The following is a 27,518-nucleotide window of genomic DNA, read 5'->3' as shown; positions in this document are numbered from 1 at the left end:
GGAGTTTTAGATCCTGCTTTACTTATTATAACAATGCTTGTCCCTGTAATTTAATAAATCAACAAACAAAAACTTTACTGGTTGCCCAATATTCCATGACATTAGCATCCCATGATCAGCTCCTCTGTTCCCTTACTGTTGGATTATTGAGATGTTTTATTATTTGGTAAATACATAGAATATATCCATTATCTGTTTTAGGTGTAATACAATTACATTTTACACTTGATCTTAGTGAAAAGGCTGAGAAGCAATAGTACAATTATATTTTAAGGTTATTCTCTTTGGATAGAATCACAAATACAGAAAAACTGATCTACATAAATATCCCAATTAAGGATCTGCTTATATATTCATACATAGTACTTAATAATTTTTAGAATAATTTTATCAAATTACATTCCCATGAGCAATATTTGGGGGTGAATATTTCAACCTACTTTCAGAAAACTTGGTATCAACATGGGTTTTAATCTTTGCTTATTTCAAAAAAAGGGAGAGAAAGATCCAACATGGGAAGCACGATACACAGCAGGCTCATAGAATGGCGGATGTCCTAAATAGCACTCTGGCCTCAGAATCAACCTTTAAGGCATGTGGATCCGGCTGAAGAGCCCATGAGAGTATTTCAGGCATGGAAAGCCAATACACTATGGCAAAAAACAAAAACAAAAACAAAAACAAAAAAACAAAACAAAAACAACAACAAACAAACCAACCTAAATGAAAGATCTCTGTGAGTGAGATCCCAGTGGAATGAACAGGTCGTCAAAGAAGGAGGTACCTTTCTCTAAGGGAGGAGAGAACTTCCACTTTGACTATGACATTGTCTAAATATGATCAGAGTCGGAGAACTCAAAAGACTTCCATAGCCTTGGCAACTCATGACAAGAGCCTAGGGTGATTACTGATGCCATAAACTAGAGTGTCAATTTGTTAAGTCAACAACAGGAGTCACTGTGCACTTACTCCTCATGTAGGATCTCTGTCCTTAATGTGCTGTACATTGTGATTTAATGCTATAACTAGTACTCAAACAGTATTTTTCACTTTGTGTTTCTGTGTGGGTGCAAACTGTTGAAATCTTTACTTAATATATGCTAAACTGATCTTCCGTATATAAAGAGAATTGAAAATGAATCTTGGCTGGCGCCGCGGCTCAATAGGCTAATCCTCCACCTAGCGGCACCGGCACACTGGGTTCTAGTCCTGGTCGGGGCGCCGGATTCTGTCCTGGTTGCTCCTCTTCCAGGCCAGCTCTCTGCTGTGGCCCGGGAAGGCAGTGGAGGATGGCCCAAGTGCTTGGGCCCTGCACCCCATAGGAGACCAGGAGAAGCACCTGGCTCCTGCCATCGGATCAGCACGGTGCGCCGGCCGCAGCGCGCCAGCCGTGGCAGCCATTGGAGGGTGAACCAACGGCAAAAAGGAAGACCTTTCTCTCTGTCTCTCTCTCTCACTATCCACTCTGTCAAAAAAAAAAAAAAAAGAATCTTGATGTGAATGGAAGGGGGGAGGGAGCAGGAGAGGGGATGGTTGTGGGTGGGAGGGAAGTTATGGGGGGGGGAGCCATTGTAATCCATAACTGTACTTTGGAAATTTATATTCATTAAATAAAAGTTAAAAAAAAATCTTCGCTTATTTCATAGGAACAAAGACGGGGAAAGAACAACATGTTTGTATTTTCACTTGAGTGTTTTATAAAGTGAGTGATGAATCTGTATCTTTTGGCTTTTGGAAGCATCCATTGAATGAATGAATGAACAGTAATGACAAATGCAGAATTGGTGAAATTGGTAGTACTTGAAATAGAAGCACTTCCCATTTATCTGAGTACTGATTAAACTTCCTTATTTGAAGAACCTGAAATTCCATAATAGATGGACCCCTCAGAAAAACTCTTGGTGGATACGGGGTCATTAGGTCTCTTCTTAGTTTAATGTAGGGTCACTGGTTTTGAGTTTTTTCTTTTGAGAACAATTAATATAATTAAAGATTCATACCATAAAATATTGGTTCACTATAAATCTTTAATAACTATGATGAGTAAATACTTTAATAATTTTTGCAGTTACTTTCTTAAAGTATGATAAACATGAGCTTTCTCTCCTTATTTTTCCTAAGTGAATAAAATATGAAAACTATGTAGGCAACTGGACTCCAAATATTTATTCACAGTCTGGTGAAATTTGTTAAAGTATTGTCAACATAAGGTAGGTCAGGTATTTCTAAATGTGTTTGGAATTCTCTAATTGCATAAAAGCACACCAATTGTATTGGTAAGCCTTCACAACCTGTCTGTTGATAAAGCCAAAATGTTCTAGTTTCATTTGAAATGACAAGGTAATACCTTATCCCTTCATATTTCTTTATCAGAAAATTGACTCAAAAGTTGAAAATAGTTGTTTCTAAATTGTATACATCTATATCATTCAGTGCTCTCAATTACTACTGTCTTCAATATGTCTAACTTCTAGAGAAAAAGAAATGTATATTTAATCATCACAGTGTCAGACCAACATGTAGATAAAAATATTACCAACATTTTGAATTTTTGTGAAAGTAATTCAATGTAAGAGAGATTAGAGCTGAACTAGAGATGGAAATTTTACATATGTTGCAAAGTTCTTGTTACATGCACTTACTAGATAATAGCAATCATTTCACCCTACTGATGAAGGGGAGGGGGAAATGAAGAATGAAAATACGGAGAAGAAGAATGAGAATGTGCTCGACTTAATTAACAGTGTGGGAAAATACAAAAAATGTTTTTTTCTGTGTTTTGAAAAAGCCAAGTACACTGAATAAATAATTCCCAATACAATTTAACAAAATTTGTTATTTATTCACAAGGGTTATAAATGTATCATGGTTTAGTTTTCATAACTTAAGTTTCCTTCATTGCTCAGGAAATGGAAGATCTAATGGGTCACAGAAGATTTCTTCTAGTTCATCTTATGAGGTTTAGATGCTGAACTATTAGGAAAGTAAATAAGAAAAAACAAACAAAAAATGTGGTAATGACCATAGTAACACTGGCTTTGGGGTAACAACATGTTGGCAGAGACATGAATTTTGGGGCAGACACAGGAGGGTAATCCCATTTATGCCACTTCCTATGTGGCTAAAGAATTAGCTTCTCAGAGCTTAGTGTACCTACAATATGGAGATTATATAACTTCGTAACTTCCCATTCTTATACTGCATACCTGGCAAACAATAAGTTCTCAAAAAAATGGTCATACCACACAATTATTACCATCATGATCTCTTCATCTCAAGTGAGAGAAATCAACCACAAGATCAGAACTCTTCAGTTCTTCCATTTAGAATGTCAGTTTCTTGACATCGTCAATGGCTGGCTCCTTTACGTCAGTTTGTGGCTCCAATTTGACCAAAGTAGCCTGTATCATCTCCCCACCGCACCCTTCATCACTCTTTACCACATGTCTTTACTGTATTTTTTTCTACAGCACTTATTGCTGTCAATAAATAACATTATCTTATGAAATCCTTTCACATTTTCCTGCTCTGACTCGTAAATTTCAGGAAAGCAAGGACTTTGTCTAATTTTTTCACTGCTGAATCCTATAGAAACCATAATATTGTCCAGCACACAACAGATGCTCAGTTCATATTTGCTGAATAAAGGAGTGAGTCATAAGGGACTAAATATAGTAACTGGAGAGGCTGAGCACACGTAGAGGAAAGTCTACCATTACTAACTCTTCAGGGTGAGACTCCAGGTTAGTATTATTACACACTCAGTTACAAAGATCAGGTCACAGAAATACCAGAGTTGTTTGAACTGACAGTTGAACTTAAATTTTATAATATAGTGTATTTTCTACCTGGGTAGAGGAAGTATATGAATAAAAACTAAATAAGTCATTATTTAAAAATCATAATATTGAGTTACATTTAAGAACTGAAAAAAATGCAGTTAACAGTGATTTATAAATTACATCAATTGTACCCATTATTACATTAAGAACTTGGTTAGAATCACATCAAACAAGTAAGCAGATCAATCTACAAAACCAAGGTGACAATCTCTTCTGCTTATGTGTTCTTGCCCTAGCCTTCTAATGGTAAGAATGAAGAAACAAAAGTTTACAATAAAAGGCTGTAAAAAAAAAATCCTATGCTCTCCAACTATCCCATTATAACTGTTGGATTTCCTCATTTTGCAGGACCCTAGAACCTCTATCTGAACTGCCTCAGAGGAACAACATACTTCAAATTAAAAATCAATTCTAAAGTTAAAAAAAAGCATTGTCCTCAAGGCTTAAGTTTATTTACTATTATATAAATGATTTTTCAGTTAAATTATAAGATTGAGAGGGCGGAGCCAAGATGGCGGAATAGTGAGGGCGCGCACCGATAGTCCGGGAAAATTTAGTTTAATAAAAGGGGAGTTACGGTAGCCTCAGAAAAAAGAACCAGGAAAATATTTCAGAGGAAACTCTTCTGGATTGAGTGGCCGTGAATCAGAGGACCTACTGGGAGAACAAGGTCGCCCACCGCGCGGAAGCCGAGCCGCGGGACTGAGCCACAGAAGCCGAGCCGCGGGACCGAGCTGCGCAAGCCGCAGGTTCTGCGCGCCAGTGCTCGAAGGGGAGTGCATGCCACACAGACAACAGCGGGGAGACTTGGGACGTCCAGGGCTCCAAGTCCACACATCGGCGCTGGAAGGGGAGCGGACCTGTGTGGAGAGCGTGGGAGCCCACAGTTCGGGACACCAGCGGCAGACTCAACACACCAGCGCTGGAACGCGAGGTGAGCCGAACCTCAATAGCCCGAGACACTGGCAGGCAAGCGGAGAGAGGAGACTAGAGGGAACGACCCCCGGGGGGGGGGGGGGAACTTCACCAGGCTAACTGGAAGAGAGAGAGAGGAAAAAAAAAAAAAGGTGACTGGTACGGACATGGGTTTCTCTCGCTCCACTCACCTCTCAAGGGCGAGCAAGACAAAGAGCAGGCGCCATCTTGGACATACGTCATAAGCAGAGCGACCTCAGGTCTGCACCGGCCCTGAGCCTAGCAGAAAAACCTGACTCTGGGCGGGGCAAATTAACAGGAGATTAGGACCTAGTAAATTTGTGGTGCTACTGAACTGAGACTGTGAAAAAAGAGACGGTGGGGGAGAGAACTCACGGAATTCACGTGAGCACTCTCCAGAGACGCTACAATTCCGTAACTTTGGCAACCCAGTGGGAGACTGCAGGAGAATTTGAGCCCACTCTGAGGGCCGAACAGATTCCCTGTGTGGTCCTTGGGAAAGAGCTTCTGATCTCTGGCTCCTGTGGGTATATCATTTGCCTGCTAACTACCTCCAACTTCATTCAGGTGTGCAGAATAACTTCCCTTTTGAATCAAAAAAAAAAGAGAGAGAGAGAGAGAGAGAGGTTTACCACGCCTAACCTGGGAGTGTCACCTTTGGCACACCAAACAGAGCTCTCAGGCCACACCCATCTCAAGCCCTAAGGCTCCATCAAAAACAGACAGTCCACTTAATCTAGAGTCATAGTATAACAAGAAAAAGCACCACAGTGAAGAAACCAAATATCTCCAATATGCCAAATAACAAACGCAAAAACCAAGGTAATAAAAACAAGGAAGTCACCATGAAGCCCTCAAATGAAAAAGACACCCCAATTCAAGATTATGAGGATGATGACATAGAAGAAATGCAAGAAGCAGATCTCAAAAAATTGATAAGAACATTAAGAAGTTCTCAAAAACAAATTCTGGAACTACACAAATCCTTAATGGACAAGATAGAAAATCTCTCTCGTGAAAATGAAATATTAAGGAGGAATCAAAATGAAACGAAACAACTAGTACAACAGGAAACTGGGATAGTGACTGAAGTGAAGAATTCAATAGATCAAATGAAAAACACAATAGAGAGCCTTACAAACAGAATGGGTGAAGCAGAAGAGAGAATATCGGACTTAGAAGATAGAGCACAGGAAAACATACAGTCAAACCAAAGAAAAGAAGAGGAAATTAGAAACCTAAAACATATTGTCGGGAATCTTCAGGATACTATTAAAAAACCCAACATTTGGGTTCTAGGAGTTCCTGAAGGCATGGAGAGGGAGAAAGGATTAGAAGGCCTTTTTAGTGAGATATTAGCAGAAAATTTCCCAGGTTTGCAGAAGGACAGAGAAATCCTAGTACAGGAAGCTCACAGAACCCCTAATAAACACGACCAAAAGAGATCCTCACCACGACACGTTGTAATTAAACTCTCCACAGTGAAACATAAAGAAAAGATCCTAAAATGTGCAAGAGAGAAACGTCAGATTACTCTCAGAGGATCTCCAATCAGACTCACAGCTGACTTCTCATCAGAAACTCTACAAGCTAGGAGGGAATGGCGAGATATAGCCCAGGTACTAAGAGAGAAAAACTGCCAGCCCAGAATATTATATCCTGCAAAGCTATCATTTGTGAATGAAGGTGAAATAAAGACTTTTCATAGCAAACAGAAATTGAAAGAATTTGTTGCCACTCGTCCAGCCCTGCAAAAGATGCTTAAAGATGTGTTACACACAGAAACAAAGAAACATGGTCATCAATATGAAAGAAGGTAAAGGAAGGAAACCAAGGAAGGAAACCTCACAGCAAAAGATCACAGGGAATTCAAAGCATATATTAGAACTTCTCTTTGGCAAATGGCAGGGCAAAGTTACCACTTATCATTAGTCACATTGAACGTGAATGGCCTGAACTGTCCAGTTAAAAGACACCGATTGGCTGACTGGGTTAAGGAACAAAATCCATCTATTTGCTGCTTACAAGAAACACATCTTTCCAACAAAGATCCATACAGACTGAAAGTGAAAGGCTGGAAAAAGATATACCATGCCAACAGAAATGAAAAAAGAGCGGGCGTAGCCATCTTAATATCAGACACCATAAACTTTACCACAAAAACCGTTAAGAGAGACAAAGAGGGACACTACATAATGATTAAGGGATCAATACAGCAAGAAGATATAACAATTATCAATGTATATGCACCTAACTACAGGGCACCAGTTTATCTAAAAGATTTGTTAACGGACTTAAAGGGAGACTTAGACCCCAATACAATAGTACTGGGGGACTTCAATGCTCCACTCTCAGAAATAGACAGATCATCCGGACAGAAGATCAACAAGGATACAGTAGATTTAAATGACACTATAGCCCAAATGGATCTAACAGATATATACAGAACTTTCAATCCTACAGCTAAAGATTTTACATTCTTCTCAGCAGTACATGGAACCTTCTCTAGGATTGACCACATACTAGGCCATAAAGCAAGTCTTAGCAAATTCAAAAGAATTAGAATCATACCATGCAGCTTCTCAGACCATAAAGGAATGAAGTTGGAAATTAGCAACTCAGGAATCCCTAGAGCATACGCAAACACATGGAGATTGAACAACATGCTCCTGAATGAACAATGGGTCATAGAAGAAATCAAAAGAGAAATCAAAAACTTTCTGGAAGTAAATGAGGATAACAGCACAACATACCAAAACTTATGGGACGCAGCAAAAGCAGTGTTAAGAGGAAAGTTTATATCAATAGGTGCCTACATCAAGAAATTGGAAAGGCACCAAATAGATGAGCTTTCAATTCACCTCAAGGATCTAGAAAACCTGCAGCAAACCAGACCCAAATCTAGTAGGAGAAGAGAAATAATTAAAATCAGAGAAGAAATCAACAGGATTGAATCAAGAAAAACATTACAAAAAATCAGCCAAACGAGGAGCTGGTTTTTTGAAAAAATAAACAAAATTGACACCCCATTGGCCCAACTAACCAAAAAAAGAAGAGAAAAGACCCAAATCAATAAAATCAGAGATGAAAAAGGAAACGTAACAACAGACACCACAGAAATAAAAAGAATCATCAGAAATTACTACAAGGACTTGTATGCCAGCAAACAGGGAAACCTATCAGAAATGGATAGATTCCTGGACACATGCAACCTACCTAAATTGAACCAGGAAGACATCGAAAACCTAAACAGACCCATAACTGAGACAGAAATTGAAACAGTAATAAAGGCCCTCCCAACAAAGAAAAGCCCAGGACCAGATGGATTCACTGCTGAATTCTACCAGACGTTTAAAGAAGAACTAACTCCAATTCTTCTCAAACTATTCAGAACAATCGAAGAAGAGGGAATCCTCCCAAATTCTTTCTATGAAGCCAGCATCACCTTAATTCCTAAGCCAGAAAAAGATGCAGCACTGAAAGAGAATTACAGACCAATCTCCCTGATGAACATAGATGCAAAAATCCTCAATAAAATTCTCGCCAATAGAATGCAACAACACATCAGAAAGATCATCCACCCAGACCAAGTGGGATTTATCCCTGGTATGCAGGGATGGTTTAATGTGTGCAAGACAAGCAATGTGATACACCACATTAACAGACTGCAGAAGAAAAACCATATGATTATCTCAATAGATGACGAGAAAGCATTTGATAAAATACAACACCCGTTCATGATGAAAACTCTAAGCAAACTGGGTTTGGAAGGAACATTCCTCAATACAATCAAAGCAATCTATGAAAAACCCACAGCCAACATCCTATTGAATGGGGAAAAGTTGGAAGCATTTCCACTGAGATCTGGTACCAGACAGGGATGTCCACTCTCACCACTGCTATTCAATATAGTTCTGGAAGTTCTAGCCAGAGCTATTAGGCAAGAAAAAGAAATTAAAGGGATACAAATTGGGAAGGAAGAACTCAAACTATCCCTCTTTGCAGATGACATGATTCTTTATTTAGGGGACCCAAAGAACTCTACTAAGAGACTATTGGAACTCATAGAAGATTTTGGCAAAGTAGCAGGGTATAAAATCAATGCACAAAAATCAACAGCCTTTGTATACACAGACAATGCCATGGCTGAGGAAGAACTTCTAAGATCAATCCCATTCACAATAGCTACAAAAACAATCAAATACCTTGGAATAAACTTAACCAAGGACGTTAAAGATCTCTACGATGAAAATTACAAAACCTTAAAGAAAGAAATAGAAGAGGATACCAAGAAATGGAAAAATCTTCCATGCTCATGGATTGGAAGAATCAATATCATCAAAATGTCCATTCTCCCAAAAGCAATTTATAAATTCAATGCAATACCAATCAAGATACCGAAGACCTTCTTCTCAGATCTGGGAAAAATGGTGCTGAAATTTATATGGAGGCACAAGAAACTTCGAATAGCTAAAGCAATCTTGTACAACAAAAACAAAGCCGGAGGCATCACAATACCAGATTTCAGGACATACTACAGGGCAGTTGTAATCAAAACAGCATGGTACTGGTACAGAAACAGATGGATAGACCAATGGAACAGAATAGAAACACCAGAAATCAACCCAAACATCTACAGCCAACTTATATTTGATCAAGGATCTAAAACTAATTCCTGGAGCAAGGACAGTCTATTCAATAAATGGTGCTGGGAAAATTGGATTTCCATGTGCAGAAGCATGAAGCAAGACCCCTACCTTACACCTTACACAAAAATCCACTCAACATGGATTAAAGACCTAAATCTACGACCTGACACCATCAAGTTACTAGAGAACATTGGAGAAACCCTTCAAGATATTGGCACAGGCAAAGAATTTCTGGAAAAGACCCGGGAGGCACAGGCAGTCAAAGCCAAAATTAACTATTGGGATTGCATCAAATTGAGAAGTTTCTGTACTGCAAAAGAAACAGTCAGGAGAGTGAAAAGACAACCGACAGAATGGGAAAAAATATTTGCAAACTATGCAACAGATAAAGGGTTAATAACCAGAATCTACAAAGAGATCAAGAAACTCCACAAAAACAAAACCAACAACCCAATTAAGAGATGGGCCAAGAACCTCAATAGACATTTTTCAAAAGAGGAAATCCAAATGGCCAACAGGCACATGAAAAAATGTTCAAGGTCATTAGCAATCAGGGAAATGCAAATCAAAACCACAATGAGGTTTCACCTCACCCCGGTTAGAATGGCTCACATTCAGAAATCTACCAACAACAGATGCTGGCGAGGATGTGGGGAAAAAGGGACACTAACCCACTGTTGGTGGGAATGTAAACTGGTCAAGCCACTATGGAAGTCAGTCTGGAGATTCCTCAGAAACCTGAAGATAACCCTACCGTTCGACCCAGCCATCCCACTCCTTGGAATTTACCCAAAGGAATTTAAATTGGCAAACAAAAAAGCGGTCTGCAGCCTAATGTTTATTGCAGCTCAATTCACAATAGCTAAGACCTGGAACCAACCTAAATGCCCATCAACGGTAGACTGGACAAAGAAATTATGGGATATGTATTCTTTAGAATACTATACCGCAGTAAGAAACAACGAAATCCAGTCATTTGCAACAAAATGGAGGAACCTGGAACACATCATGCTGAGTGAAATAAGCCAGTCCCAAAGGGACAAATACCATATGTTCTCCCTGATCGGTGACAACTGACTGAACACCAAAAAGGAAACCTCCTGAAGTGAAATGGACACTATGGGAAACGGTGACTTGATCAGCATAGCCCTGACTGTTAATGAACAACTTATACATTATCCCTCTTAGTAGTTTTTTTGTTTGTTCTACTTAATATGACTGGTTTAATTCTGTAATTAATACACAGTTATTCTAAAGTGTTAAAAATTAACTGAAATGTGATCCCTGTTAAACATAAGAGTGGGAATAAGAGAGGGAAGAGATGTATAATTTGGAACATGCTCAAGCTGACTTGCCCCAAATGATAAGAGTTAAAAACATACCAGGGGATTCCAATTCAATCCCATCAAGGTGGCATGTACCAATGCCATCTCACTAGTCCAAGTGATCAATTTCAGTTCACAATTGATCATAATGAAAGGACTAAGAGTCCAAGGGAGCACATAAACAAGTCTAGTACCTGCTAACACTAACCGATGGAATAAATAAAGGGGAGAGTGATCCAACATGGGAAGTGAGATACTCAGCAGACTCATAGAATGGCAGATGTCCTAAATAGCACTCTGGCCTCAGAATCAGCCCTAAAGGCATTCGGATCTGGCTGAAAAGCCCATGAGAGTATTTCAGGCATGGAAAGCCAAGACACTCTGGCAAAAGATCTCTGCGAGTGAGATCCCAGTGGAAAGAACAGGTCTTCAAAGAAGGAGGTACCTTTCTCTGAAGGGAGGAGAGAACCTCCACTTTGACTATGACCTTGTCTAAACAAGATAAGAGTCGGAGAACTCAGAGGGCTTCCATAGCCTTGGAAACTCATGACTGAAGCATAGGGAGACTACTGATGCCATAGACAGGAGTGTCAATTGGTAAAGTCAACAACAGGAGTCATTGTGCACTTACTCCTCATGTAGGATCTCTGTCCTTAATGTGCTGTGCATTGAGATTTAATGCTATAACGAGTACCCAAACAATATATTTCACTTTGTGTTTCTATGGGGGTGCAAACTGTTGAAATCTTTACTTAATGTATACTAAACTGATCCTCTGTAAAAAAAAAAAAAAAGAAATTATCAACTCCCAACTTGACTCTCACTGGGGTTAAACATGACAATAGGTCTGATCTGATTTCATCATCATTTAAAAAAATCATCTATTATTTTTCACTTTATGTTTCTGTGTGGGAGCAAACTGTTGAAATCCTTACTTAATGTATACTAAGCTGATCTTCTGTATATTAAGATAATCGAAAATGAATCTTGATGTGAATGGAAGGGGAGAGGGAGTGGGAAAGGGGAGGGTAGTGGGTGGGAGGGACGGTATGTGGGGGAAGCCATTGTAATCCATAAATCGTACTTTGGAAATTTATATTCATTAAATAAAAGTTAAAAAAAAAAAGATTGAGACTGTCCACTTTCAAATATAGAGTTAATGGTGAAAAAGTTCATGGAAGATGTGTAGTATGAAAAAACTATCCATGGATTTCAAAATAAACTCATCAAATAAAGTAATCTTTTAATAACATTTTCCATGATCTCTCTTGGAAAAACATTTCATAAGGGGATAGAAATGGACAAAGTTACTAAAATGGTTAGCATGAAGACATGTAAATTAATTATTTTCTAAAATGTTTTAGAGAACTTTAAAATTTACATAAACAATAAATCTTTATTATAAAACAATAACATGATAAAGCTTTGCAAATGAAATATTTAAAGGACTTACTTTAGAGAGCTACTAATTCAGGGCTGGTATTGTGGCATGGCAGGTGAAGCCACTGCCTGTGATGCCCGCACCCCATATGGACACTTGTTTGAGCCCAGCAGCTCAACTTCTGATCCAGCTCCCTGCTGTTGTGCTGGGAATGTAGCGGAAGATGGCCCAAATCCCTGGGCCCCTGCACCCACATGGGAGATCCAGAAGAAGCTCCTGGGTTCTGGATTCAGCCTGGTCCAGCCCCAGTTGTTGAGGCTATTTGGGGAGTGAACCAGCAAATGGAAGATCTCTATGTCTCTCTTTATCTCTCTCTAACTCTGCTTTTCAAATAAATAAGTCTTAAAAAAAATACACTCTAGAAAGAAAGCTACTAATTCCAAATCATAATTTTTTATTCATTCAAACCATAAAGATTTTAAACTAAGCATTTCTTTGGTAAATCAAAAGATAGTTTCATATATTAGGTAAATTTTATCTTTAAAAGAAACCCAAAGCAAATTCACATCACCAAGACCAAATTTACTATATGTATCCATGTAGACAAATTCTACCAGTTAGTTTCAAAGAAACAGTTCTGCATTGGTATAGCTACATTAAATCCAACTAATTAGCTGATATGCATTTTGTTTATACTTTCAACTGCATTTATATGTACTAACTTGTTAAGGCTTCAGAGTCTGCAATGTATGCCCAACAATCGTGTATTTAAATTCCTTCTGTGTTAATATTTTTCTCTGCTTTTTGTTTTAGCAGCCACTTTGCTCAGTATGTATTTTCATACATTTATGAATTTTATATAAACAGTATTTATATCTTAGCAATTTCAAAACTAAGTTCATCAATGCCTGCTGGATTTTTCTAAAGAAAAAAATTATATTATACTTTTTTAAATTTCTTCTAAAGTTTATTTTTCTTTCTTTTTTTTAACCTTTTATTTAATAAATATAAATTTCCAAAGTACAACTTTTGGATTACAGTGGCTTTTCCCCCTATAACCTCCCTCCCACCCGCAACCATCCCATCTCCCACTCCCTTTCCCATCCCATTCTTCATCAAGATTCATTTTCAATTATCTTTATATACACAAGATCAACTTAATATATACTAAGTAAAGATTTCAACAGACTGCACCCACACAGACACACAAAGTATAGAGTACTGTTTGAGTAGTAGTTTTACCGTTAATTTGCATAGTACAACACATTAAGGACAGAGATCCTACATGGGGAGTAGGTGCAATTAAAATATACTGCAGAGGGGCCAGCACTGTGGCATAGTGGGTAAAACTGCTGCCTACAGTGCAGTCATCCCAAATGGGCGCCGGCTGCTCCAATTCTGAGCCAGCTCTCTGCTCTGGCCAGGGAAAGCAGTGGAAAATGGTTCAAGTTCTTGTGCCCCTGCACCCATGTGGGAGAACCACAAGAAGCTCTTGGCTCCTGGCTTTAGATCGGTGCTGCTCCAGCCGTTGCTGCCATTTGGGGGAGTGAACCAGCGAACAGAAGATTCTCCCTCTCTGCCTCTGCCTCTCTGTAACTCTGCCTTTCAAATGAATGAATAGATCTTTTTAAAAAATATATTGCATAGTCATCCCTGCAGATAGATTGTGGCAAAATCCCCCTTCAGTCACTTAGTCTTATATGCTATCCTGGATTATGACATTTAAAAATGCTCCACTGAAAAATAAAAAAACTCCTCTGATTCATACATCTGTTTATAGCTCTAATTCCAGAGCTTCCTGCCACTACTAAATTACTGCTACCCTTACTCTTCTACTTAAACTAAACTTCAGGTTATTTAGTCCGTTTACTCTCTAATCACCACTCACTCCCTTTTCCTGATACTATTTACACTCCCCAACTTCAAAAAACCTTGCCTAAATGCCTTAAAATCCATGCCTTTTAATTTTTTAAATTTTTATTTATTTTTTAAAAAGATTTTATTTATCTATTTGAGAGGCAGAGTTACAGAGAGAAAGGTCTTCCATCCACTCGTTCACTTCCCAAATGGCACAATGGCCAGAGCTGGGCCATTCCAAAGCCAGGAGCCAGGAGCCAGGAGCTTCTTTCAGATCTCCCACGTGAATGCAGTTGTCCAAACACTTTGGCCATCTTTCACGGCTCTCTCAGATGCATCAGCAGGGAGCTGGATCAGAAGAAGAACAGCCTGGACTGTGACCAGAGCTCACATGGGATACCAGCACTGTAGGTGGAGAGTTAGTCTATTATGCCACAGCACCGACCCTTCTGTGCTTTTTTTAATGTCTGTGTCAGCTGGCTGCCAAAAACTCAACTAAAACTAACTCACTGTCTTCTTCATACTTGTAGCTGAAGAGCTGAGCCCAGCTGTTAAAAGAAATGTCATACACCTGGGAAGACTAAAGGCAGCATAAATTCACCACTTAAGATACCCTCCAGAAACTGCCATGTTTCTTTAGTCAACTCTTCCTGAATGACAATTTTTAACTACACACTCATCTCAAATGTCTGTCTTCTTCCCGAATCTCCGCAAATATCCTTGCCTTGTATGTCTTCATGCAGCTAAGAAGGACCATGGGATAGATTTGATGGCAAAGATAGGAGAAAATTACTATTGCATTATTGATACTTTCTTCCCAACTTTCTCATACTGCAATGTAAGAAAGACCTCCTCCTCCCTAAGGCCATCTGTCCCCCGAATCCCAGTCTCCTCTATCCGCTTACAGATCTAAACTAATCCTCCTTCATTCCCATTGTCTCCTCTTGAGTCAGAAACAACCAGGATTCTACCTTCTCCTCTACTAAAAGTACCTTCCATACTGTCATCTGGCACTTCCATACTGATATGGTCTTTATGCGACTTGTCCTAGGACCAATATTTGACACATTAGAGTATTTCATTTTATAAAATCTTATTTTTTGTGGCTTCTGTAATATCACTTTCTCCTGGTTTTCTTCTTATTTATCTGACACCCCTTCCCCGTTCTCAATCTCCTTTTCCAGTTTCTGCTTCTCACCAATGCCTACGTGTCAAGGCCCTCTAGTCTCATCAGCCTGCAGTGCCCTGGGCAACCCCATTCCTGTATGTTTCCTCAGTACTCATTTAGTTATTGATGACTTGTGAGTGCAGGCTTAGGGCTGATATGGTTCTTCTGGACTTGGTATCCCTACTAACTAACTGCTACTCAGCATCCTGGAGCCAGACTGCCCAAGTTAGACGCCCAGCTCTGAGCTGGCACCGCGGCTCACTAGGCTAATCCTCCACCTTGCGGCGCCAGCACACTGAGTTCTAGTACCGGTTGGGGCGCCGGATTCTGTCCCAGTTGCCCCTCTTCCAGGCCAGCTCTCTGCTGTGGCCCGGGAAGGCAGTGGAGGATGGCCCAAGTACTTGGGCCCTGCACCCCATGGGAGACCAGGAGAAGTACCTGGCTCCTGCCATCGGATCAGCGCGGTGTGCTGGCTGCGGCGGCCATTGGAGGGTGAACCAATGGCAAAAGGAAGACCTTTCTCTCTGTGTGTCTCTCTCTCTCTCCCTGTCCACTCTGCCTGTCAAAAAAATAAAAAAAAAATCCCAGGTCTGTACTCTGCAGGACGTTGGGCAAATTATTTAATTCTGTTTCTTCTCAGTAAAATGTAGATAAAAACATCTGCTCCAACTCTACAGGGTTATGAAGTTGAGATTTGCATGAGTATTTATCACTGGGATTGTGTTTCTCTTGTTCATTGTTGTTTCTGAGGCACAAAAATGCACACTTCAAAGCAGGTTCTCAGGGAACACCTGCTGATTCACTTAATGAATGAGCTTACCAGATGGTAATTATCACAATTCTGAGGCATTTCTGCTACCCAGATTAAATTTTAAACTCCTCATATAATGACCTCATGACACGCCTCTAAAAGGTATTCCAATTTCAAGGGAAAATATTTAAGAATACCCCTAGACAAAAACCACATTTTTTTTTTTTTTTTAAGATTTAAAACAAAGTTTATTAGAGTCAGAGACGTCCAGCCAGAGGGGCTTCCACAAGAGGGAAAAACCCGAAGAGGCTGGTGGTTCTGGGATTTTTAAGCACAATTTTGGGGGAAGAAAAAAATTTCAGATGACATTCAGTTACAAGGTGGGGATACAACCCATCAAAAGACCTGATTTGCGAAACTACTTCTGCTGGAAATAGGCCCAAACCTAGTATCAGAAATTCATGTCAATATGATTCATTTGATTGGTTTCAACAGTTACTGTGAGTTATGAAATGATTCAAAACAAATCGAAATGTGAGTCTACCACCTCATCTCTTTCAGTAGGCTTTTGTAAAACAGCAGTGACTCATGAGGGGGAACACTTACCCACAGAGAAAGTGGCAGAAGGAAAAGCACCAGGTCCTCAGAGTCTGGCCACCACAGCAGGGGCTGCCACAGAGCAGTGACTAGCCCCGCTCCAGACAAATACAGTGGGGGTGACAGAGCTCTTCACTCAGCCCTACTGAGAACCTCCGCGGGAGAAGCCTACAGAGTAGAGGATGTTTCTTGCAGAGCTTTTTATCAGGTGCTAGAGGAATAAACTTTTATTTGAAAATTTAGTGAAGGTGTGTATTCCTATCCAAAATCAGTTATCTCCATATTTCTCACTAACGTGTGGGAGGCTTATTCAGCAGGGCTCACTGGTTCCTGTTGGGGACCCTTGACAAGGAACCTGTCTTTTCACTGATTCTTACTTTTTGCTACTGTTATCAGGATAGTTATATAGTATAACCCAATCACTAGCCATTGTGGCAGTTCACCACATTATCCAGGCACATGGTGTTAACACTGCACCTTCTCCTTAACCCTTCAAAGTATAGGGGTCATGTGACTTGCTCCAGTCAATGAGATAAGAACAGAAGTAATGTGTATCCTTTCAGAGATGTCAAGTTCTCTTTTGCTGATCCTTCCTCTCACTCATGGCTACTGGAAATGACCCAGACGGCTGGGCTGCTGTTCTCAGTCTGGGCTCACAAGGGAGGAATGATGAGAAGCAGCACTCTCACAGAGCAGACTTATTCAATACACTCAAATTCTGAGGTTGTTACTGAATCACAACTTCAGAAAGTTTGTGGAAAAATACAATTAAAAGGCTTATTTTGGTGCAAAAATTATAATCCATGCACAGTTTTATCATAATATGTATTTTCCATCAAATTATTTGAAAACTACTTGCATATATGATTTAAAAAAATTTTCTGCACTCAAATCAACTTATATTTTATTTCTATTTTCCACACACTTTTTTTGAAGTACCTTGTTATTGTCACTGATCTAAATTTGTAGTTTGGTACTACGTGTGAGAACTGTGCTAAACCAAAAAGGATGAAAATATTTCTTTAAAGAATTTTCTTAATCCTCTTTTCCTTTAGTTGTTAATCACTCACTCAGAAATCAGATCCAAGGCTAGGCCAGCTTCTATTATTTATACATCAGTATATAGTTGAAGAATTGGAGCTGGTAGCAAATAGAAATGCTTTCATGAGTTTCTGAGACAATAGTCTTACAGTTGATAAAACTTCTAGGGTTTTGAAAACAATTACAAATAAGGGGAGAGGTTTAAACATCGGAAGGCACATATAATAAACCTAAATTAGGGAGGAGGTTTGATATTACATTTTACTGCAGGATAAAAAGAGTATTCATTTATTTTGGAAAAAAATGTATGTCTTTTAGAATCAATTTTGTATACAGATATATTCCTTTTAGAGACAAAATTAAATTTATAAATCAAAAAATATTCAAAGTATGACTGTGGTAACTCATCAACCATAGTTATAAATAAGGAAAATTAATATGCTTTACTAAACCTTTTTAATGAAAATGCTAACTAATAAGTATATCATATTCCTTTCTTTTCATAAATTTCAATAATTAATGCCAAATAATAAATTAATAATTAAAGTACGCATAGGGATCAATCTAAATGTCTATGAAATCAGAAGGCCAAGCACATTAGTACAAAACATAAACAATCAATATCATTTGATAAATATGATTAAAGCTGTTTGTTTCTAAGAAATTAGCATAAATGTTTCACTAAATGGTTTACTAAGTTTTAGATGAACAGTTTTCTCAAATTAAAGAAAATATTCTGTAGAATTTGTTTTATACTTACTTTTAATAATTTCCCAGCTAGTTTTATAATTTCAAAAAATGCCCTGACAATGTCAATTATATTTAAAAGGTCCCTAATAAATGACCTGCTATATCTGGTAATGACTTAATTTAGATATGAGTTCTATATCACTGGTTTTTCAAAACTTTCCCTTTGAGAGAACCAGCCTGCATAGAAAAGACAAACAGAAAGATGCTTTTCTGGCATTGGAGAGCTGGAGGTGGGACTGGGGTAGGGACAAAGGGGGTTTACACCAGGGCTGGAGATCATGGACGTTTTTACTCATCTTATGCTAGATTCTCTTTCTCCCATGTCCAATGCCAAGACTTCCAGGTCAGTTGCTTATTTGTGTCATCAATGTACAGATACTACTTTGAAAGTCATTGTGAAATTTTTCTGTTGTGGTTTTAACAAGAAGGTCACAGATAACCTAATGAAAGTATAGTCAACCAACATTTACTAAATGCTTTTTACTGCCAGGCATACAGTGCTCGTCAAGGAGATACAGAGGCTGTGGGAGTTTAATCTGATTTCTGAGCTGTAGAAATTAACTGGGGAAAGGCAGTGAGGTGCTAAGACAACTCACAGACTCATAAATAGTGCTATAACAGCAGCACAGAGAATGCAGGAAAGGAAGGGCTCAACGCCCAGAGGACGGTGGGCAGTGTTGGGGGCAGGGATGGCCGATGGAGGAGCAATCTAAGATGTAGAGGTAGAACAAGCAGAGTGACAGCCATTCTAGGTAAGATGTGGATATAAAAAGCACATCGATATGTTCTGGGGGTTTTATTGGTGGTAGGGTCCTCTCATAGTTAAATGGGAAGATGTGTGATGAAGGTGATGGATGAAACGATGAAAGACAGGTTGAGGCCAAATTATTTAGTCTTTGTAGGACAATCAAGAAAGAACATAGGTCCCAGGGAAGGTTTGCAAGAAGATTGTGTGATGTGATTCTATGTTGTCCTCGTGTCAAAGTGGGGAACTGACTGAAGAGGGAAGATGTGGGAAGCATGTTGATTAATTTGGGTTCCAGGAATTGGTCTGTGTTTTTCATGTTGAAGATTTACATTAGCGGAATGCATCATTTGAAGTTTAAATACTCTAGTAATTCTAAATGTAGTTTCTTCATTTACAAAATAAAGTACCTTTTCAAATCAGGTAAAGTTTTTTCAGGTATTTAATTAAATGATCAGTTTCTATAAAGATTTTCTATTTCCTTTGACACCCATAATATTCACATAGTAGACTCAGAGCTGACATTCGGCTCTCAGAAATCTCTCCCCACTCTTCTCACAGGGCCTTATTTCAGGAATTATATATTTCCTTATACCCAGCCTTCATGGGGTACTGATTTCAAACCCTGTAGAAGACTTCTATTGGATCCTTTCTTCTATTTCCCCTGTGGCTGCACATAACTGAAATTTTGCCAGTCTTTCTCCAGAGATTTTGTGTCAGGCAGAGTAAGACATAGGTAGAAGAAATTGTTGACTAATTCTAGGATGTCCCAGGGTGATAATCAAGCTACTGACATCCCCTATGTCTACTGAGACTTGTTCCTGGTTGTTCCTGAGCCACCTCTGCTTCTACGGCATTACTCTTTCCTTTTAAATGCTGCTCAATAAAGCTACTGGTTTATAACACAAATAATATTACATAGGATACTCTTAATGCTCTTCCCTATGTGTATTATCACCTCTTACAATGTCTTAAGTTTATTTTACTTATTTATGTTTTGTATTAGTCAATGTCCAGCATGCTTTTTCTTTGGTTACTCTTATTCTACTTAGAATGGCAATTTCCAAAATTTGCTCTGGGAAGACAAAAATTCTAACTTGGTGTAAATAGATGCTACTTAAAAAACAAAACAAAACAAAAAACCAGAGTAGGTTATAGTTAAGTAGGAAACACAAGGATAAATAAAAATGAAATTAGTTTCTTTTTCTGGGCATTGTGAATTTCCAAAAAAGAATATAGGATGTGGCTCTTCCCAAGCTTATTTTTAGCACCTATGCAAATACAGATTTATCCTGCCATATCAAAGGAAACGGGTGGTGTTATTCTAGATGTTGCTATATTTACTGTCCCCCATAAGGACTTCAGTTCTCCTGTGCTTACTATGGAGCAATGCTATCTTTTAAATATATTAATATTGATCATCTCAGTTTAGTATTAATCATGTCTCCTATGTGTTTGTAACTACTGGTTTCTTATATAGACTTTGAAAAATGTTGAAGGTTGCTTGTTTTTTATGGTACTACAAATATTTTAACTGAGGAAGGATAGGATGTGTTACCTTCTTAATATCTGCTTGTAATCCAAGTTTACTACAGCTAGTGAGTGTTTCTATTGTTCTTCTGCTAGGTTAGCGTTCCACTGGCACTCTGGCTATTGTGGCAATCAAGCAGTTCTATGTGCAGCTTTCCTGAAGCATGTAATACAAATCGGCACTGTTTTCTCTCTTGCTTTTATGCAATACACACTTAAAAGTTTCATCAATATGAGTTCATATACTTCTTTTTTTAAAGAAGATTGATTTATTTATCTGAAAGGCAGAGAGGGAGAGAGACAGAGAATATTTTATCCACTAGTTCACTCTCTAAATGCCTGCAACAACCAGGGCTGGGCCAAGCTGAAGCCAGGAGCCAGGAACTCCATCTAGGTCTCCCATGTGGGTGGCTGAGACCCAAGGAGTTGGTCATCATTTGCTGCCTCCAAGGTACCAAAAGAGTAAGGTGGATTGGAAGTGAGGGTGGCTGGGATTTGAAACAGGCACTTTGAGATGGGATGCAAGCATTCTAAGTGGAGGTTTAACTAACCCCTGTGTCACAACATCCACTCCACATACTTCTAATGGTGATTCACAAAATGTTCTCAAAATACTCCTAAACCTTGGTGGTGACATCAGAATGTCAAATTATGATGGTCTGGTAGTCCCTTTAAGAAGATGAATTTTCCTAGACTACATTAGTAAATCCTTTGACCTACATAATAGAAGTGTGTGGTATTAGACTTTACCAATTATCTGAAACCAACTTATAAAATTTGTAATTTGGGCATGCTAGTGTTCCTTCTTTAAATGATTGATCATTTTTTTCATCTTGATGTGGAGACAAACAGCTCACTCAGAGACCTTAGGCAAAATAATGTCTCCTGACCATAAGCCTGACAATTATCCTGAGTGCCTTAGTCAAATGAAAGGCAACTGTCAGTGGCAAGGTAAACTAGGAGACAAAAATAGGAGATTAACTTAAAACAATCAGTACTTATCAATTCTCACCTGGCAACTCCACTTTAGAGAATATGTATTGAATGATTCTATTATTCAAAATATGGAAATATTAAAGATAACCAAATTGTTTAAAATCTAGGTAATGCTCAAGAAAACATATGCTAAGAAGATGAAGCTTCATGAAATAAAATTAAAATGTATTATATAGACATGTAAAAAAGCATATAAAAATGAAAATAACCTTTTATCATAAAAATTAAAATAGGGCTGGTGCCACGGCTCACTTTTCTAATCCTCCGCCTGCAGTGCCAGCACCCCGGGTTCTAGTCCCGGTTGGGGCACCGGATTCTGTCCCGGTTGCTCCTCTTCCAGTCCGGCTCTCTGCTGTGGCCCGGGAGTGCAGTGGAGGATGGCCCACGTGCTTGGGACCTGCACCCCATGGGAGACCAGGAGGAAGCACCTGTCTCCTGGCTTCGGATCGGGCACGTGCGCCGGCCGTAGCATTTGGGGGTGAACCAATGGAAGGAAGAGCTTTCTCTCTGTCTCTTTCTCTCTCACTGCCTAACTCTGTCAAAAATTAATTAATTAATTAATTAAAATTAAAATTTAGAAGGTCTAGGTATAATAAAACAATGGCTACATGGTGAAAAGGACAGAGGAAACATACTAAAAGAATAGTTATTTGCCATGGAAAAGTTCTTTGTTCTTCCTTGTTTATTAAAATTAGCTAAATATAGATTTTTTAAAAATGTTAATAAGGTCTTAGGCAAATTATATCTACAATCTATAATACTTATGTATTATATAATTACATGAATATATATCAAAAAGCATACATATATAAACACATGGATATGTACATAGATTTAAAATATTGTATAATCTGGTTTCTCTTCAGATTGTATAAATTTTTCACTTTTTACTAAAATATTGCTAGTGAATGAAAAACTATTCAAATTAAACATAATGCATATTTAGGAGAGATGGATTTTTGCTTCTCTTGTATGCTCTGTTATCTTAATTAAGCCCAGACACAGAAGGATACAGTACTGATTCTCTCCAAACTGTCCCATCTACACAAAAATTATGGAGAAAGTTAAAACCAATTTACTATGTTAAAATCAATGAAAACATTCAGGCACTGGTTATTCAAAGACAAGTACTCCAAAAACAGAAACACGTGAACTATAATAACACTAGTTAATTTTAAGTATGACTTTTAAAAAACGTGGATCCCTTGGCTTAATGTTTAAAACATTCTAAAGCAATTGGACAAATGAAGTGATTTGGGACTGGGAAAAGAGAGGAAGAGGCATAACATACCAGAGGGTCTCATTACCCTGGCTGGGAAGGTGACTGAATTCATGATGATAGAATGTGACTCTTAGGATAGAAACAGAGGAATACAGAAGCCATGTATATTAACTTTAAAAAGATCTACTATGGAACAAAAATCTAGAGAGAAAGAAAATATAAGACTCAGAGGATTGTTTTGCTATGGTTAGAAAAGTACTTGAGGGACAGGAACAATGGCAAGGAACTTTTCTCATTAAATATTTATTACTCTGCTTAAATCTGTTTGAAAGAGCACAGAAACACGTGAAATACTACCCTGGGTAAGAGCCACTTTTTCCCCAGCTAGAATGCTGAGGCTAACACAAATCTGATTGTCATGCAATTGAAATACGTGACTGTTTTTCCTTGATGTCAGCTTTTAACACTGTCCACATTAAAAGTGAGGTCCATTCCAACAACTCCCAGTGGATGCTTAACATTATTCATAAAGTTGTCCAAAACCTTTCAGGAAAATAGCACTCATGCCCTTTATGAACATAATACAAAAATGCTTTCTTAATCTATCAATAAAAGGCAGCAAAGTTAAAAATTCCTGTTTTGCTGTAAACAGCAGATAATTAATTAAGCCTAGACCTTGGAAAGTCACCAAAGTACTTTATACTGGACTACAGGATTATTCACTAGGAATCTGAGTGTCTCACTCACCCCTCAACTTCCAAAACACTGTAGGTTTTATAGTTTCTTTGCTATGTATTCTTCATTTTAACAAGATTTTATTAAGCTAATATTATACCAACGTTAAAAGAATTTTAAGAGAAAAATTCATCCCTAAACCTGCCACTTGACTAAATCTCTTTAACTTGTCCATAGGTATATGTAACTTGTAGCTGTAATCACAACACACATAATAACAAAGTCATTGCCTAACATTTCCCAACAATACTTCTGCCAAACTTCCCCCATCGTGGTCATTTATCATACATTATAAGAAATTCAATGTAAACCATAACTTCATTAAAATACAACAGTAAAATGAATTTCTCCTAAATATATATCAGAAAGGGATATTTTACAAAAATGATAATAGAAGACACTTTGTATTTCACATTTATATATACTTTCCATCTTACCTCTTCTCCAGACAAATAGTAGGCTGAGAGTAATCCACCAACAAAGCGTATATTTACTTCAAAGACGGAAATTTCGGCATTCTATGGACACAAAATAGAGGAGATTCAAACATGATAGAACACAATCCAGATGGTTATCACCATCATGATAAACCGCAATACACACTGACATTTTGTTCAAATATCAAATCCTTGCCCAGAGAGGTTTACAAACTGGGGGAGGGGGAAGCCCAGCTTTTAATGGTATAAAAATGTATTTAAGTAGATAAAAATACATTTGACCCTTAAGATCAAAATTATAAAAATATTCATAAAATAAAGTTCTTTTCTTTAGTGGAAAGCAGATATAAGACTTGGTTGGCTCTATGTGTGCAGCTGCAGTAAGGCTGGGGCTTTTTTTATTTTCCTAGACTACATTATCCCTGTATTTATTCATTAGTCTCTTTTTTTTTTTTTCTTCCCGGAAGGGCAGCCATGCAGATTATAGTGTGGCTGATACTTCAACATGAGTCAAGCAAAACTTTCATGTCATGTTAAGGTAGCATCATAGATAGAAAGTAAACAGGATCTGAAATTGGGGCACTTGGCCCCTAGTGCTGCTCCCACCTTCTGCCTGTGGCTTTGGATGGCCATACTTCATTGACAGAACATTTTATTTGTGCATAAAGGAAATGATAATAATGATGCATGCTCTACCATGCCAAAAGGCTTCTTATTTATATCAGAACTAGCTGATGCTGTGCTAATCTTTTTTTATTTTATTTTTTTTTACAGGCAGAGTGGACAGGGAGAGAGAGAGAGACAGAGAGAAAGGTCTTCCTTTGCCATTGGTTCACCCTCCAATGGCCACCGCGCTGCAGCCGGCGTACCGCGCTGATCCAAAGCCAGGAGCCAGGTGCTTCTCCTGGTCTCCCATGGGGTGCAGGGCCCAAGCACTTGGGCCAACCTCCACTGCACTCCTGGGCCACAGCAGAGAGCTGGCCTGGAAGAGGGGCAACCGGGATGGAATCCGGTGCCCCGTCAGGGACTAGAATCCAGTGTGCTGGCGCCGCAAGTCGGAGGATTAGCCTAGTGAGCCGGGGCACCGGCCTCTGTGCTAATCTCTTTACATTGATTTTGCCTTTAAATTCTGATATCACCCTATGAATCAATTCCTATTCTTATGCTGATTTTATAGATGGAGAAATTGAGACTCATGCTGGTTAATCTAACTTTCTGAAGGTCAGATAACTCAGCAGTAGAATCAGGATTTGAAATTGAGAATTCAGATTCTTTGTTTAGCGCTGTGCTACATTTACTCTTATAATATCACATGTGATAGTGCACCAAATCTGTCTACTTTTTAAGAATTACTTCACACACACACACACACACACAGGAATATTATTCAGCTATAAAAAGAATAACATTCTATCATTTGCTGCAAAATGGTTGGGACTGGAAGACATCATGTTTAGTGAAATAAGTCGGGCATAGAAAGAGAAACGATGCATGTTCTCCTTGAAATGTGTGAGCTAAAATTAAAAACAAAACAGAAAAGAAATGCCTGTGTGTATCAGTTTTGCTGCAAATGCATGCTTTGTCAAACTGTTCTGAATCTTTGTGAAACAAATTGATAGGAATTATATTTTACTGATTTTTATGACTATTTTAAAATTTTTGTGGGTGAAGTTGAACATTTTTTCATTTTACTATTGTTTATAGCCCTTCCCTATTTTGTAGCTGGACTGTGGTCTTTTTTATTTTTTACTGCTTGAACTCTATTTAAGGGAACCATTGAGCCTTTGAGTATAATATGAATCAAAACACATCATCTCAATAAAAGTAAATAAAATATGAAGTTGAAAAACATATGATACAAAACTTCAAAAGCTGTAAAAGGGAATCCAACAAAATCTCTCTCTCATGCATTTAAAAAAATCACTTGAAAGGCACAGTGACAGAGAGGGAGAGACAGAGAGATTGTTCATCTGCTGGTTCATTCCCCAAATAGTCACAATATTCATGGATGGGCTAGGCTGAAACAGGAGTCCAAAATTCTACCTGGGTCTCCTACATGGGTGGCAAGGCCTAAGCACTAGGGCCATCTTCCACTGCCTTCCCAGGTACATTAGCAGGAAGGTGGATTGGAAGCGGAGCAGCCGGATTTAAACCAGTGGCTCTGATATGGGAAGCCAGAGTAGCAAGCAAGGGTTTAATCTGCTGTGCCACAATGCTGGCCCCACAAATCTCTTTATTAATGACCACATAATTGTGACATATAATTAGTAACTATTGTCAATACTTTTATTATTTTGTAATACTTAATGCTAAGTGGATCTGTCTTCATTCTGTATAATTTAGCATAGTTAGCCTACAATAGATATAAGATACACTTCAAGTTTAGTTAGCTTCTTTTAATGCTTATTGAGCTTACTCAGTAATTGTTAACAATCATTTTACCTAACATCAAACCATTAACTGATAATCATGAGAGATAACAGCAAATTGTGACATATAGAGTCAGTCCCTGGGAGACAAACTTAGTCTAAATTATCATTTCCTTTAACAAACATTTATTCAGTAACAACAGTAAGTTCCAGGCCATATCCTGGGTGCTATAGACACAGCAATGAAGGCATTCAAACTCACTGAGTCTACATTTAGGGAGACAAAATATTTCCAGAGCAAAAAAGGAGATATATATATATACATATATATAATACATATATTCATTTTATTACCTCTCTAGAAAGGTAATAAGGAAATAACAAACCTAAGTAATTGCTTAAGTTAAAAATAAATCCTGCAAAAAAGATTACAAAAACAGGAGAGAATTACTAGTTTAAAATTAGGCAAAAGCATCATAAAATTAGACTGGTGAGTTTAATTGTATTTCATAATTTGTAACATGGACCTAATATACTTTAATTAAAAGCACTATGTATATGTATAATTTATCTTCAAGGCCTGTCACTGAAGGAATATGATATAAATACTGGTAAAAGCTTTAAAAATCTATACAATCATTGATGAGGGAATGGGAAGAGAATCCATTAATTTAGCTTGTTTGCACTACTATTACTTCTTATGTCTAAGAGTAATGTCTAACAATAAAAATCTAATGATTTTAAACTCTCAAATCATATTCATCTCAATTTCTGCTTTTGTTTTTCAGTTTTTAATCTTAGAGTAGTTCTTTATATTTCCACGTATTGATGCACGGTAAAATGATTTTATATTATATTATTCTGGTTATGTGCTTATTTCATATGCATTTCCCCCTCCTCCTTGGAAAATTCTGAATCAGGACCTTCATAGAGATATCTGATAGGAATTATTCAAGGTAGAAGACTGAGCAATGTCAAATCCAACCAGAAATATATCTTCAGCTAGACATCAATCACTTATTGGATATAGTTATTGATCCCCCAATAAATAGTATATGAGAATCAAAATTCTATTTATCTTGTTCTGTAAGTTATTGAGAGATGACCTTGCAAGGTGCTATGCTCAAGGTCAGCTGTTATGACTCTTGAATTTCATGGATGGAACAGTCTGGTGAGTCTGCCCAACT

The 27,518-nt window shown here is 38.1% G+C and overlaps 1 protein-coding gene across 3 annotated transcripts in view; it reads right to left on the bottom strand.

Moving 5' to 3' along the window:
• The window catches only part of MAN1A1 (mannosidase alpha class 1A member 1), a 218,455-nt gene that overhangs the window by 119,325 nt on the left and 71,612 nt on the right, over positions 1 to 27,518 (bottom strand). For all 3 annotated transcript variants that reach the window (XM_008263299.4, XM_008263300.4, NM_001195721.1), the window contains 1 exon segment: positions 23,963 to 24,043. In XM_008263299.4, coding sequence (XP_008261521.1) covers positions 23,963 to 24,043 — 81 coding nt within the window.

The sequence above is a fragment of the Oryctolagus cuniculus genome, chromosome 5 (genome assembly GCF_964237555.1).
Source record: "Oryctolagus cuniculus chromosome 5, mOryCun1.1, whole genome shotgun sequence".
Classification (NCBI taxonomy): domain Eukaryota; kingdom Metazoa; phylum Chordata; class Mammalia; order Lagomorpha; family Leporidae; genus Oryctolagus; species Oryctolagus cuniculus.
This window is presented reverse-complemented; position numbering and strand designations above follow the sequence as displayed.